The sequence below is a fragment of the Saimiri boliviensis genome, chromosome 9, assembly GCF_048565385.1.
Source record: "Saimiri boliviensis isolate mSaiBol1 chromosome 9, mSaiBol1.pri, whole genome shotgun sequence".
Lineage (NCBI taxonomy): Eukaryota > Metazoa > Chordata > Mammalia > Primates > Cebidae > Saimiri > Saimiri boliviensis.
Genome location: NC_133457.1, coordinates 20,238,157 through 20,251,602, shown reverse-complemented (window position 1 = coordinate 20,251,602; position 13,446 = coordinate 20,238,157). Strand labels below are relative to the sequence as shown.

The 13,446-nt window shown below is 33.3% G+C and overlaps 1 protein-coding gene across 1 annotated transcript in view; it reads right to left on the bottom strand.

Annotated features, from left to right (window-relative positions):
• LEKR1 (leucine, glutamate and lysine rich 1) overlaps positions 1 to 13,446 on the bottom strand; it is a 213,035-nt gene that overhangs the window by 43,733 nt on the left and 155,856 nt on the right. Inside the window, exon 10 of the mRNA XM_010335744.2 lies at positions 5,035 to 5,128. Coding sequence (XP_010334046.2) covers positions 5,035 to 5,128 — 94 coding nt within the window. The remainder of the gene's footprint in view (positions 1 to 5,034; positions 5,129 to 13,446) is intronic.

Sequence of the window (13,446 nt, the reverse complement as noted above, 5' to 3'; positions counted from 1 at the left end):
CAATGTTGTCTCCATTATTAGCTTATTATTTATAATTTTAGGGTTTGGAAAACATGTCTTCAATTCAATACAGTCTACTATCTAATAATATATCATTATAAGAATCTCACAGTAATATATTTACACTTCTACCCTCTCTGCCATTGTTATTATCATTTATTTTGTTTCTATATGTTATAAATCTCATAGATTATCTTTATTTAATCAATTACATTTTAAAAAATTTAAATAATGAGAAAACACCCCATATCTTTATCCACAGTGTTACCATTTCTGGTTTTCTACCTTCCTCTGTGTATATTCACATTTTAATCTGATATACTTTCCTTCTGACTAAAGGACTTCTTTTAACATTTTTTATAGTGTGAGTCTATTGGTAATTAATTTTTTCAGTGCTTTCTGAAGAAGTCTCCATTTTACTTATATTTGAAAGATATTTTCACTTGGTGTGAGTTCTAAGTTGACAGCTTTCCTCACTTCCCCCCCAGTCTTCTTTCAGTACTTTCAATCCTACTGTCTTTTTGCCTGCATTGTTTCTGATTTTTTAAAAAAATCTATTTTTGTTACCTTTCTTCCTCTCTATATAATGCCTTCTAAAAAAATCCAGTTGCTTTAAAATATTTCTTTTTATTACTGTTTTGGATAACTGGATTATAATTTCCCGTGGTGCACTTCGTTTCTTGTACCTCAGGCTTGTTGAGCTTCTTAAGACTGTGGGTGTTTAGTTTTCATTAAATTTGTAAAACTTTCAGTCATTATTTCTTCAGTTTATTTTTTTCCCCTCTTCTGTTTCCTGTCCTTCAGGAATTTCAATTACACCTATATTGGGCCACTTGAATCTGTCTCATGGCTCACTGATGTTCCTTTTGAGTTTTGTTTGTTTTTGTTTTAGAGTCTATTATATCATGTTTTATTTGAAAAGTTTTTCTATTGCTGTGTCTTCAAGTTCACAGTGCAGCTACTCTGTGAACACTATCTGTGAACTTTACCCACCATGATCTCCCAGGACTCTGCAAGGTTCCCTCAACTCAAAGAATCTAACAGTTTCAAACTGGATTCCCACTCCCTGCATCATGACCTGAAATTTCTTTCAAAGCACTAAGTTATGGCAATCATACAACTCATCTTGTTTCTCTTCTGTTTCCAAGAATCACTTTCCTTCATTGCCTGATGTCCAATGTCTCAAAATCATTGTTTTCTATCTTTTCTTCACTGTTTTATTTGTTTCAGGTAGGAGGGTAAACTTGATCCCTATTACTCCATCTTGGTCAAATGCAGAAATATTGAACTTTGTATTTAGATACATGGAATTTGATTCTTAGCTCATTTCCTGCCTTTGTAACTTTGCCAAATTACCTAACTTCTCTAAGTCTTTTTTAAACTGTGCAAAATGGGAATAATAATGTCATAATGATTAAAATTACATTAATAATGGGAGACTATTTTTTGTTTTCTAGATTAGTGGTTTATAAGATAATTTTTGCAAGCCACTCCAGATCTAAAATCTGGGGATTTTATTAATTCAATTTCTAAAACTGCATTTTAAAAAATATAAAAATTAAAGTGTGTCCTCAATATTCCTTTTAGCCATGTTTATTATTCATAAGTTAAAATTGATATTTTTAACTTTATTTATTTTTAAATTTATTTATAAATAACGATGTCATCTGTCATATTTTATATGTCAGAAATTATTCCTTTTATTTTAATAATAGTATACTAAAACACATCAAGTCATTTGGTTTTTCCATTTCAAGAAAGAATTTGAGATTCTTTTTTGCCTCCCTTCAATTTTGAAATTGACTATTTCTTGATGTAAACTTTTTTTTACCTGCATTTTCACTATCAATCCAGCTGATTCGGCCAAAAAACAAGGTTTTATTTGTTTGCTTTAACTACTGGTTTCTCAAAAGCTCTATGCACTATTTTAAATGAGGTCAATAGTGCAATTCTAAAATGTTCTTGGGGCTGGATGGGGTGGCTCACACCTATAATCCCGGCACTATAGGAGGCCAAGGCAGGCAGATCACCTGAGGTTGGAAGTTCAAGACCAGCTTGACTGACATGGAGAAAATCCATCTCTACTAAAAATTCAAAATTAGCTGGGTGCGTTGGCCCATGCCTGTAATCTAGCTACTCTGAAGGCTGAGGCAGGAGAATTGCTTAAACTCAGGAGGCGGAGGTTGTGATGAGTCAAGGTCATGTCATTGTACTCTAGCCTGGGCAACCAGAGTGAAACTCCATCCCCCGCCACCAAAAAAAAAAAAAAGGTTCTTAAGTGTGATATCTTGATGATAATCTAAGAAAATATTTGCTTGGAATTTGCTTATTGTGCTATAAAGTTATAGTGATTAAATAAATGTGAGTTGATTATGTAAGCAGTGTGGCTTTAGGATTTTTTAATTACAAAATTTTAACTAAATAGTAACAACACTGTACATTTAAAACCACTTTTAAAGGTTCAGCATGCACATTAATTTGCTCTCTGCAAATAGTAATACTTGAAATAAACAAAAATCCATGACAATTAGTAAATATGCAGTTATTTTAAAATGTGCCATCCTTGTTGCATAGCAACTATTGATCTTATTATGTGCTTTTTACATACTCTAAAATAATTAGGCACAGACACAAATTGCTATCTACTTTTTTGCATGTTAAAACAATTTAAGCTATGAAGTTTATTTTGTTATGTGTATTATATATTTGTAAAAAGAACATTTCATTCTTTGGCAAAGGCACAGTGACCCAAGAAAAAGATGACAATGTCATATTAACGATTCTACTTTCTCATGAGAGGACTTTTAGAGAACTTTTTATTCATGTCTCAATAGCTAACACAGCCAAGGCATAATTATTATTCCTTGGCTTTCCTGGTCTGGATCTTGATTTACTGCTAGCTAAATAATAACATTTATTAACAAGAAGTCATGTCCTTTCAACCAAATGAAATGTCCATTTATACTATATAAAATTATACATGCCATAATACCTCTGCAGTATAATTAATTCATTAGAAAGATATCATGGTCTTAACAAGAACTTATAGAATTTTATATAGAATTATTTTTACCACCAGATTAACTTGATAGCATCAAGCAAGAACATAAACGCTTTTACATGTCAGATGCTAACACTAACTTGTTCTACTCTGTGTTAGCAACTCAAGGACAGGGTACAGTGAACAGAAGTACTAGAGGGAGGGAATCATAAACAGAGAACTTTTCTCCAGTGAAGTGCATCCAAAAACCCCTAGTGAGGTGTGAATATGGAGATGGGAAATTTCTACACAAGCAAAAACAGGAAAGTTTACTCCTTCATACCAAGAGAAGCTCAGGAGTTTAGAAGAGGAATGACTCCCTGAATCTCTATCCATGTTAATTCCTTTATTAAAATTTCTGAGTTAAAGGATGGGAAGTTTACAATATCTCTTGATACATATTGACAAACTGCTTTCCAAAAAGGTTGTTTTAATTTCTAGTCCCTTAAAGAGTAAGTATGAGAGATGATTTTACTAGATGTTAACCACAGCGTTAAACTATTCTATCAGTTGGATGGATAAACCATAATCTTTCATTGTCCTAATTTGAATACTTTGGATTACATAAAATAGGCTTGATAATCTTCCTTTTCAATTTTTAAACATAGATTGGAAAGGATAGGGAAAGTGAATAAGTACAGACCACTCAGTGGAATACCCTGAGGTTAATGAAAATTAGAAAGAATTAAAGAAGGTGGGCCTTAGAGAAGAAGAAAAAGAAAAGGGCTATGTTACAAAAGAAAACAAAATAAGAATGAGATACAAATAGTAATGTTAGTCCATATTCTCCAATTTCGTTTTGGCCCATGGGGTACTATTGTTACAGTGATTATTTTTATTATATCCTGATGTGGAGCCTGATGGACAAGGGAAGGGATACTTATTTTTAGACAGCTACTTTTGGCTGAGTATGGCCAACTATTTGAAGACTGGAAACGAAAGCAACAAATTTAAAAATGATCTGAGCCAGCAAGAACGCCTAACAGGTTTCAGTATGCTGGATGGTGGAGTGAGGTATTCCTGAGTTAGTCTGAAGGAGGCCACTGCTTGTTGCTGAGGTTACAAGTTATGGGGTTGTATCCTGAAGGAGAAGAATCTGGCAAAATCCAAACAAGTTGTCAGGACTTCAGTCAAACAATCAGAATTTTGGAAACCAGCTCCATTTCTGGAGGAAAATTTAAGACATAATAAGAAAACCAAGGCAGAAGGACAGTGTTAGGCATAGATAACACTCATGGAAAAGAATGAGTTGGGAATGCTTTGGGTCAGTGTGTAGAATAGGGCCCAGGGATCAGTCAAGGAGTACTAGAAGTTTATGGCAGAAAGAAGACTGCTTTTAACTCAATGACTAGACCTGTGGATGGCCTGAGAAGGTAGGGACTAAAATTTTTTTTAAATATTACTTTTATTATTTAAAATTATGAAAGTAATACATATTCATTGTTGAAACTTTGAAAACTATAAAAAAGTCCAAAGACCAAAATCAATGCAATTTTTTTGTACTCTAACAGCAAACATTTCTCTGTAAATAATAGCAAGCTAAATGCTTATTCATTTTACTTTGTCAGGGTAAATATGTCAAGAGTCCAAAACTGAATAATTTTAAGTAATTTTCCATTCTTTTATCTTCTAAGAGAAGCAGAAAAGTCGTAAGAATTATTTCCTTGGTTTTAAGAAAATGATCAAATGTAGACTGTGACAGTTAATGGGGAAATAAGAAAATACTTAAAAGCAAAAAAAATGTGCTTTTGCATGAGAACCAAGAGCTACCTTACAAGAATTCAAAATGTGTTCTAGTTTTTTATTTCCCATTATGTTGTATAATATTTTGGAAAAAACACACTCCATAAGCATGTCTGGCCTAGGAAATTCTAGAAAGAATCAAAAGTGTGCATAGAAGCAAAGAAATCTATCTGGAAGAGTCTTCTGACAAATGGACAGAGTTTTTAAAAAGCAAATAGGTTGCATGCTGATGAAAACCACACTACCATTACCTTCTCCTTCCAGTTATCATCACTCAGCAGCTTCTGTCTAAGGGTTTCCTGCAGCTGCTCAATGCTTTTCTGATGTGAAATCAGCATCAATTCCCTGAAAATCAAACCCGACAAATAAGTCAGTGCTCACCCGTAATGCAATTCCTAAGTTGCAGTTCCTGGCTCAGAAGATATTACTTTACAACTTAATCTGTTTATTTTCTTTAGTAGTATATATGCTGCTATTATATATCATTTGAACTATTAACAGCAGTTTATAAGTGCTGTGTACATGGTATTTTCCCAGGATTAATTTTTGCTTAATAAGTAGTAAGATATTATTTTTGCAATAAATACTAACCACATATGCAGAGTCACAAATACAATAAAATGTCTTCTGGCTATTCATGTGTGCAAAAAACAAAATGTTGCAAGTTGTGGTTGAAAACTGTATGAGGAAATTCTGTAACAGCACCAGACAATATTTGGTTCCTTTTAAAAAAGGAAAATATGTTGGGATATGCCATAAAATCAATATAAGTTGGCAGTTCCTTTCTTTTACTTACCTGTATAATTTTCTTTCCTTTACTTATCTCAAATATTGATATGAACAAACCAAATTAAGTAGAGAGATGTGTGATGTCAGGGATGGAATACAGTATAGAACATATTAGAAATTAGAAAACATAAAGATCACTTTAACATCTTAATCTACATAAGCAGATCTTAATGCTTAGCTTGGGATCCTCTGGATGGAAGTAAGGACAGGAGGAAATTCAAGAGAAAATTTCACAGGGGCACTGAAATTAAGATAGGGAATCACTAGTAGCAGCAAAATCACGCTTAATGATCAAGGGTCCTTCCTCCTTGCATAATCACTGTGACTCTTTGTATGTTCTATGCATGGGATTCTTCTCCATTGCTCATTCCTTCTCCTAATCCTTTTGTTTTTCATCATCCCTCACTTCCTTTTAGCTCCTACCCTTCTGCAAAAACTTGTGACTTCGATTTATAATTGCCTGTTCCACACCTCCACCCTAATGACCCATCAACACCAATAATTCTATACATCAAAAACCAAATTAAACACCACCTTCTTCAATCTTTCCTTTCCTCCTGACTTCTGAAAACCTTCAAGGGTCATCTTTGAAGGTTTGAGTCATCTCTGACATTTCTTTCTCTCTGTTCTATCACAACCATGTAACAGCAAGTTATGTATAGTCTGCTTCTTTGGGGTATCTAAAAGTATTTCCTCCTTTCCTACTACCAAAACCCTTGTTAAGTTTCTTGACTTTATCTCCCACCTAGAGTACTGTAGTAGCTTCTCAATCTTTTGAGCTCCATTCTAGTGTCACTCTTATATTATTAAACATTTTTACCATAAAAATAGTGCTTACATTTCTAGGCTAGCCAATTTTAATGCTATAAATATAAGAAGGCACATTTGATTTGGTAATCCAGATATTAATATAATTTGAGGGAAAGTGATTGAAAAAAAAGAAACTCCCAGATTTCTCTTTCCAGAATTATAGCTAGCCCTGTATATAGGTAAGTAGAAGTAAATATTGCCTGCATTAACATATTTTTAATTAAGTGCAATTAGTGAAACTAATAAGAAAGAACTAGAATACTGGACAAAAATGTAGGATGGATGTAAGGAGAGCAGTTATCACAACTGAGTGTTCTCTGGCCCTTACATTATTTGAGAGGAGTTTAAGATATTAATCTTAGACTTCATTAAGTATGCATGGCAAACTTTCAAGAGTGAACTCTAAAAGAATAAAAACAAAATATACTATTAGTGAAAAAGTGCACTAAGAAAACAAACAGAAGTCCAGCAATCCTTTCTGCAAAAAGGCCTAAAAAGAGAAAATAGTATAGAAAAAGAGAGAGAAATTAAAATCTTAAATAATCAGAATAATGATAAATAAACTAAACTCATGAGTTAAGAGAGAATCAGATTTGACAAAAACAAACAAACTTTAGCTATATGCATTTTATAAGAGAGATTCCTAAAACATAGGACGTGGAAATACTGAAAGGAAAAGTTTAGAAAAGATACATCAGGGATATATTTAGGAAAAGGAAGTAGGTAAGTATGCTAATATCAGGCAAAGTAGACTGTAAGTCAAAAATCATTATTCAGAGTTGATAATTATGGTAAGTTTAATTTACTATGACAATTCTAAACTTCTATGTGCCTATTAAAATAGCCTTAAAATATATAAAGCAAAATTTGATATAACTGTACAAAGAAATTCTTAAATCCACACCTTAGTGGTAGAATCTACCATAGCTTTCTTAGTTATAGACAGATCATCCCAGGACCACCACATATGTCAGTGGAAGTATAAACTGCACAACTCCAGACTGTTATGTGAGTATCTTTGCTATAGTTGTGTAATGTAGCAATCCAGGATCAAGCAAAGAAATAATTCATTAAAGATATAGAAGACTGAAGGTTCATAAGATAGATTTAAGGTTCACATATAGAACCTTGTACATAATTAGTGAATAAATGCGTCATTATTTTCCAGCTCATATGGAATTGACCACTTCTAGGACAAAAAGCTGTTTTAGCTAATTTCAAACAATTGTTATACTATAACCTGCATTGTTCAATATGGTAACCACTAGCTTTATGTAACTATTGAGCAGTTAAAATGTGGCCCATTCAAATTAAGATGTACTGTAAATGTAGAATACATACCAATTTGAAAATTTAGTACAAAAAAATTAAAATACCCATGATAACATTTTAAGATAATTACACGTTTAAATGATAATAGTTTGGATAGTTTGGGTTAAATTATTAAAATTAATTTTACTTGTTTATTTTTAGTCTTTAATGTGGCAACTAAGCATTTTAAAATTACATATGTGCTTTATGTTATACTTCTACAGAACAGACTATGATAATGTATATTCCATGAAAACAGAGAAATGTCAGTAACAGAAGATAAATAGCTTCAGGTATTTAATTTTTTTTTTTTTTTTTGAGACAGAGTTTCGCTCTTGTTATCCAGGCTGGAGTGCAGTGGCACGATCTCGGCTCACTGCAACCTCCGCCTCCCGGGTTCAGGCAATTCTCCTGCCTCAGCCTCCTGAGTAGCTGGGATTACAGGCATGCGCCACCAAGCCCAGCTAATTTTTTGTATTTTTAGTAGAGATGGGGTTTCACCATGTTGACCAGGATGGTCTCGATATCTTGACCTCGTGATCCACCCGCCTCAGCCTCCCGAAGTGCTGGGATTACAGGCTTGAGCCACCGCGCCCAGCTAAATTTTTTTTTTTTGAGACGGAGTTTTTCACTCTTGTTACCCAGGCTGGAGTGCAATGGCACGATCTCGGCTCACCACAACCTCCGCCTCCTGGGTTCAGGCAATTCTCCTGCCTCAGCCTCCTAAGTAGCTGGGATTACAGGCATGCGCCACCATGCCCAGCTAATTTTTTGTATTTTTAGTAGAGACGGGGTTTCACCATGTTGACCAGGATGGTCTCGATCTCTTGACCTCGTGATCCGCCCACCTCGGCCTCCCAAAGTGCTGGGATTACAGGTGTGAGCCACCGCGCCCAGCCCTAAAAAAAATTTTAAGTGTATTTTTGAATAGCTCATGGGTCAAAAATCACAATTGGTATTTAAATATACTTAGACCTGAACAATAATGAAATTACTAAATACTACCTATCAAAACTAATGGAATAAGGCTAAAGCAGAATAGATAAATTGTGATATCCCTTAGCACACAATATAGATGAAGAAATGAATAATCCTCAGCTACATGAAATGTCATAAACAAATCCCAGGAAAATAATATTGAGCACAAGGAACACATTAGAATAATAACTTTATTTATACGAAGATAAAAATACATGCAAAATGTAACTTTTTTTTTTAGGAATACAAACATGCTTGATAAAATTATAGAAAGAAGCATGGACACAATAGATATTATCGGTAGTTTTTGGTAGATGCTCATTATCAGTTTGAGGAAGTTTCCTTCTATTCCTCATTTGCTGAAAACCACAAAATGCAGTCTGGTGGTTATCTCTGAGGAAGGAGAGAATGAGATGGAATTGGAGAGAAGCACAAGAAAACTTCAAAAGATAATTGTAAAGTTCTTTTTCCTAAACTGAGTGGTTGACAAACAGATGTTCATTGTATTATAGCTCTTTATATTTGATACCTATATAAACCTTCAATGTATCTACTCAAAATTTATAAAAAAAACAATTATTGACATAGCCAGAGCACAAAGTAGAATGCATATGTGAAAGAAAGGGAATTCAAGGTAAAAACCAAGGTGAAGGAATGTGCAGGTGAGTTGTAGGTCTCTCTCCCATGTGATGGGGTTTACTGTCCTCTCTGGACATACAGAAGTGAATTAGGAAGGGAGAGTCACTGTCCAAACTGTGCTGAAAATCCAGCAAATACTAAAGTGTGAGGCAGACCCAGCAGGCTCTGATGCTTGCACCTTAGTCTCTAGGCTAGAGAAATGGAAGTGAAGCAAAAGAAATGAATAATGAGGACAGCAAAAGTGAGATTACATTAAAATTTTACTCAAAGCTTTCTTCCAAATATCTGGCCATTCCTGTGTCCCTTGCAGACTCATCTTCTAATGCAATCTAGCTGCTTACAACTCCCAAATTTTATCTCTAGTTCAGATCTGTTCCTATCTGATTCATGTATTCAACTCTCCACCTGTTTTACTTTATTTTAGAAACATCTTAAATTTAACATGCATGTACTCTCAGTGGCTTACAATACCATTTTTTTTTCTTTTACTATATGTTACCTGCTTCCTTGCTCCACATTTTGTACCAGGATATAGCACAGGGAGGAGCTTTTATTTGAGAATGCTGTTACTGTGGCAAGAAAAAGCCAAAACATAAGAATCTCTTAAAGCTTCTGCTTGGAATTGGTATATATTACTTTTCTCACATTTCAATGGCAAGAACAAATCAATTGACCAAGTCTGATAGCAATCAGGTGTGGATAGCATAGTCCTCTCACGGGGAGGCGCACTGTAAGTCACCTGACTGGCACCGATGGACTACATCACAACTCTGAAATCCCACAGGAACCTTACCCTAAAGGAGGGGAACATTTCTTGCTTGGACTATGATTCTTTTTACTGGCAGTAATTTCTAAGTTCAATTTTTGCCATACCTCCTAGCTTTCCTCTCTGAAATGTGCCTCTTTTTCATTATCTGGCTTGGCCACATCTGGAGAAGCTCTTAGATGTTTTGCCCTTTGGGACATAAGCAGCTTTCTCCACTTCCTTATGGTCTGTAGATGTTAATGGGTGGTTGAGGGGGTTGCCTCTTTGTAATCCATCATTCCTGCTGCTCTCCTCCAGGCAATCAATGGTTTGTTTTCTGTCACTATAGATTAGTCTGCATTTTCAGAATATATCTACATATCTCTACATATAAAATCACACAATGTATTCTTTTATTGGTCTGGCATTTTTTACTCAGCATAATTATTTTAGATTCATCCAGGTTGTACCTTACCAATAGTTTATTCATTTTTATTGCTGAGTAGTATTCCATTGTACAGATAAACTGCAATCTGCTCATCCATTCATCTGTTGGTGAACACTTAGGTTGTCACATATATTTTGGCTATTACAAATTAAGCTGCTATCAATATCTATGTACAAGTTTTTGTATTGACATATAGTTTCATTTATTTTGGGTAAATATATAGGTATGAAATTACTGGGTAACAAAGTAGGTATATATTTAACTTTTAAAGAAACTTCCAAACTGTTTTTCTAATAAGTTGTACTATTTGGCATGCCCACCAGAAGATTTTAAGAGTTCCAGTTCCTCCATATCTTTGTCAACACTTGATATTTCCAGGTTTTAAATTTTTATATATTCTAAAAATGTATAGTAGTATCTCATTGTGGTTTTAGTTTGCATTTCCCTAATGAGTAATGATACTGAGCATCATTTTATGTGATTATTTTATTGGTCATCTGTACATATTTGGTGGTATCTATTCAAGTCTTTTGTTCATTTTTTTAATTAGGATGTTTATGTTCATATAACTGAGCTTCTAGATCTTTTTATATTACAGAAAAACTCCTTTATTAAATAGATCCTTTGTAAATATATTATTCCAGTTTGTGGTTTTTATTTTCATTCTTTTAAAGTGTCTTTTGAAGAACAAGTTTTTAATTTTGATGAAGTTGAATTTCTCTTTTATCTGTGGAAAGTCACTGACGTTTTTATGAATTTATCTCTTTTATCTGTGGAATGTCATTGATATATAATCCTATATTCTTATGATAAACTCCACTTATTCATGATTTATTTCCTTTTTAGACGTTACCTTGATTTTGGCCCCTTCAAATTGCTAAAAATTTTTTAGAATTTTTGTATCAATGTTCCTTAGGAATGTTGGTCTGCTAATTTTCTTGTTATGTCTTCATCAGGTTTTGTTAGCAGAGTAATATTGGCTTCATAAATGAAGTTGGGAACTATTCTTTCTCACTCAATTTTCAGGAAGTTTGTGTAGAAATAGCATTATTTTTTCCTTAAATGCTTGGTAAAATTTACCAGTAAAATCTTCTGGACTGGAAGTTTTCTTTGTGAGAAGATTTTAAATTACAGATCAATTTCTTTAAAAGATATAGGGCTATTCATGTTATCTATTTCTTCTTCAGGAGCTTTGGTAGTTTGCTTAAAAAATTTTGTCTGTTTCATCAGACTTGTCAAAATTAATGGCATAAAGCTGTACATAATATTTCTCTATTATCATTTTACTACCTAAGGGATCTGTAGTAGTGTCATCCCTCTTATTTCTGATATTGGTAATTCTGACTTACCTTTTTTATTCCTGATTAGTCTACCTTGAGGTTTACTGATTTTATTGATCTGAAAGAAACAAATTTTTGTTTCACTGATAGTCTATTGTTTTCCTGTTTTCCATTGATTACTGCTCTAATCTTTTTTACCTTCTTCTGACTATCTTGAAATTTTTTCCCTTGCTTCTTTTTCTAGTGGAAAAAGTATCTCCACAGAGATACTTGTTCCTAAGTTTTTCCTTGGTGACATCCCATAAATTTTGATAGTTCAAAATACTTTCTAATTTCACTTTTCATATTTCATTTGACCACTGTCTTATTTAGAATTGTTATATAATTTACAAATATTTAGGGGAGCATCCAGATAATTTTCTGTATTTGATTTCTAAGTTAATTACACTGTGACCAGAGAACATACAGTACTTTGTATTATTCAAATCCTCCAAAATTTCTTTGGTTTTATTTCATGTCCCAATTATATGGTCTACTGCAGTGAGTAATCTGTATAACCATAAGGGGAAAATGTGTATTCTGTTGTTGTTGGGTGAAATGTTGTATAAATGTCCGTTACGTTAATTGATTACAATGTTCAAGTCTCCTATAGCTTGATTTTCTATAGCCTGATTGTTCTATTACTTGTATATATTTGATGGTGTCTGTTCAAGTCTTTTGTTCATTTTTTATTAGGATGTTTATTAGGATGTTTATTACTTGTTTTATCTGAAACTAAGGGGTTATTGAGATCTTTAACAATAATTGTAAATTTGCCTACTTCTTGGAATTTCATCCAATTTTTGCTTCATGTATTTTTAAGGTCTGTTATTATATATACAAATATTTAGAATTTTTATGTCCTCCTGATAAACTGACCTACTTGCCATTATAAAATGAACTTCTTTACTTCTGGTAATATTTTTTTTTCTCCAAATCTACTTTGTAAACCCATTCCAGCTTTCTGATTAGGGTCAGCATGGTATATCTTTTCCCATTCTCTTATTTTTGACTTCCTATGTCTTTATATTTAAAATATGTTTACTGCAGGCAGCATATATCTAAATCTTACTTTCTTATACAATCTGATAATCTCTTCATTTTAATTAGAATATTTAGACAATGTACATTTAATTTAATCATTGGTATAGTTAGGCTTAAATCTACCATTTTGTCACTTGTTTCCTATTTTTCCCATCTGTTCTTTTTCCCGTTACTTTCTGTTTTCTTTTGGATTTTGCATGTTTTATGATTCAATTTTATCTTCTTTGTTGGCTTCATAACTCTTTGTTTATTTTTATTTTAGTGGTTGCTATAGGGTTGATAATAGCTATCTTTTAGCTTATCACAGTGTGATAGGCTGAATAATCCCGTCCAAAGATGTCCATTTCTGAATCTGTACGTTTCCTTATGTGGGAAAAAAGACTTTGTAAATGTGATAAAGTTAAGGTTCTTGAAGTAAGGAGATTATTTTGAATTATCTGGATGGGCGCTAAGGGTAATTACTAGGTTCTCTTACAGGAGGGAGGCAAGAGGGTTAGTGTGGGGAAAGGTTACATGACAATGAAAGCAGAGATTAGATTCACGTGGCCAGGAGCTAAGGAATTCTGATGATTCATAATAG